This window comes from Montipora foliosa, chromosome 2 (assembly GCF_036669935.1).
Source record: "Montipora foliosa isolate CH-2021 chromosome 2, ASM3666993v2, whole genome shotgun sequence".
In the NCBI taxonomy this organism is placed as follows: domain Eukaryota; kingdom Metazoa; phylum Cnidaria; class Anthozoa; order Scleractinia; family Acroporidae; genus Montipora; species Montipora foliosa.
Window position 1 is genome coordinate 2,570,686 of NC_090870.1, and position 2,500 is coordinate 2,573,185.

The window sequence follows — 2,500 nt, forward strand, 5'->3', positions numbered from 1 at the left end:
CACCCCCCCCCCCCCCCTTCCCCTTCCCCAAGAGAGAGGTTTTAAAATGGTTATTTCATGTCCTTGCCTCTCACAGTGCCTTAACTGAATATACTGAAATGAAAAACACGCAAAAATGGTGAAAATATCAATTGATTATGACTGTCTTTTACTGGGGTTTTGTAGGCACGGTTATCAGTGGTTATCGAGTCCGTAATGGCCAGTGGACTCAAATAGGCAAAGGAGACCCGCAACGCCCTCAGGTAGGAAAGTTAGGGGTTTGTTTAAAATTTGTCCGTCACAAAGTGGCCTTAAAGACCATGGCCGAAATTCTTACATAGCTGCGTTCTAATTTCCTTTTCAATTGCAGGCATTTTACCCGGTTGAACCCGGTAAAGATCTTAGTGTTCAAATGGGCGATACTTTGGTAAGAATTGTCATTTTTCTCTGCCGGCAAAATTACCCTCCTGGTTACTGATAAATCTGATTTCTTCACTTCATTTTAACCAACAACTGGGACGCTCTTCCATATTAGGCCCCGTTCAGACTAGGTGCCCGTTCCTCGGCACTAAAATGGACGTTGTTCAGACACCCCAGGTCTAACAACGCAATGATTTCTTCCCTCCTTCACTTTCCACCGGCCGCCATTATCGTGACTGCATCGCAGGGAAGCATAGGAAAAAGCGTGGGAACTGAGGAAAGCGTGTTCAGACAAGTCCCCGTTCCTGGCAACGGTGCCCAAGGATAGTACCAGTCCCCGGGCACCAACAAAAAGCTATGTTCAGACCAGTTCCCGGCGCCGTAGTTGTTTCCTTACAGAGGTGCAGTCTTTATTCATACGCCTACAAATCGTCAACAGATTCTGATGAATGGTGGACAAACGTGCCAGATTTCAAATTCTCTGGTACCACTAAAAGGAAAATGCTAATTTTCGGGTGACGTCTGAATTGTAACCATTTGGCGTGGAAAATGAATATATTCGTTAGCCATATAGTTATACCCTTGTTTTGGCTCGTCATACATGGACCCCACATGGCTTAAAAGTCAACCGGATCGCACCCTTCCTACAACACCTGACAACTCCTTATGAAAATTCAATCAGCTGTGATATCGAATAATACCTTGGTCTAAAAATGCTTATGTATTCTTTCATGTGATTAACAGGCAGCTCGGTGTACGTACAATTCAATGCAGAGAGATCAAATCACGTACATTGGGTATGTTAATAACGCTTCTGTTACGTTGAATTATTTGTGATGTATAATATAGATTATGGGCATAGCAGAGAACTAACAAACTCAACCCTACATACGAAGCACAATCCGGGAACATTGGCGAAAAGGCGAGTGCAAGAACCTTGTTCCCAGGCCCTTCCCGCATCTGCTCGGTGAAAAAGCCCTGGGAACAAGGTTGTTTTCCGCACTGACATTGTTGCAGTATCAAGTGACCAGGCTAATGAATGGCAGCGAAAGGATAACTGTGTTTTATCTAAGCCCATCCTCGTTCCCAGGGCTTTTTTCGGCGGTGAAAAGCCCTGGGAATGAGGTTAACCTAAGCCAAAATATCAGTGACGTTTTAATCAAACGAGATCAGCAATTGTTAAATGACCCATTAAACTGGCGAAAAGAATGGTGGTTTGCAAATAATATCAAGAAAGAGACAGATAACAATAGTGTAATGTACAAATGCTGGATAACAAAACAAGGGGGCAAATGACCAACTTGGTAGCCTGCCAATGCAGACGTATTTCCTGTTGTCGCTTCTCTCCACCCCAAGAGAGAAGCGACAACCGGAAATACGTCTGCGTTCGAAGGCTACCAACGTGACGACGAGACAATGACGTAACGTGAGAATAACCCAGTGATGGGCGCCCTTTACTCAAAATGGCTACGTATGATTTCTTTTCAGAGCAACCATGGCAGATGAAATGTGTAATTTTTATATGATGTACTGGTACGAACCAAAAGAGAATAGTATGGAAACGGGTGTTCCGGAAAGCGCCTGTCGTTATGTTGATGAGGCCCAACTTCATTTCCCCATGAACTCAGATGTACCTTTGCCAGGAAGTGGAGTAAAGATGGAAATGAAACGAGACTTTGCGGAAGGTAATGAATTATACTAGAACAATTAGTTAATTGTGATTTGATTGAGAGGAAGACTTCTAATAGTTTGATCGCATTGAGAAACTAGTGGCCCTCTAAACAAACCACGCCTTGATTCAAACAGTTTTGATAAAAAAAAGGGAAAACTTCTCATGGCGGAGTAGAAATTCTACGAACTCAAACCTGATTTACTGCTAGTAATCAAAGACTGAGTTGTTTGAAGACAAGTTCTGAGTCATAAAATAGGGAACATGCAATGAAAGCCCACCGGTATTAATTGGACTTGACACACAGTAAGTGTTCACCGTGGCCGGGTCACATGTGTAGGATTGGGGCGAGTGCTACCACCACTTTGACAATAGGCCATTTCAGCGGTCATGTCTGCCTCCTCTTCAAAGCGAGTCTAAGTGCGAAGTTTT

The 2,500-nt window shown here is 43.6% G+C and overlaps 1 protein-coding gene across 5 annotated transcripts in view; it reads left to right on the forward strand.

Moving 5' to 3' along the window:
- Positions 1 to 2,500, forward strand: part of LOC137992040 (peptidyl-glycine alpha-amidating monooxygenase B-like) — a 45,477-nt gene that overhangs the window by 35,712 nt on the left and 7,265 nt on the right. For all 5 annotated transcript variants that reach the window (XM_068837100.1, XM_068837101.1, XM_068837098.1 and 2 more), the window contains 4 exons: positions 166 to 242; positions 350 to 406; positions 1,144 to 1,196; positions 1,888 to 2,084. In XM_068837100.1, coding sequence (XP_068693201.1) covers positions 166 to 242; positions 350 to 406; positions 1,144 to 1,196; positions 1,888 to 2,084 — 384 coding nt within the window. The remainder of the gene's footprint in view (positions 1 to 165; positions 243 to 349; positions 407 to 1,143; positions 1,197 to 1,887; positions 2,085 to 2,500) is intronic.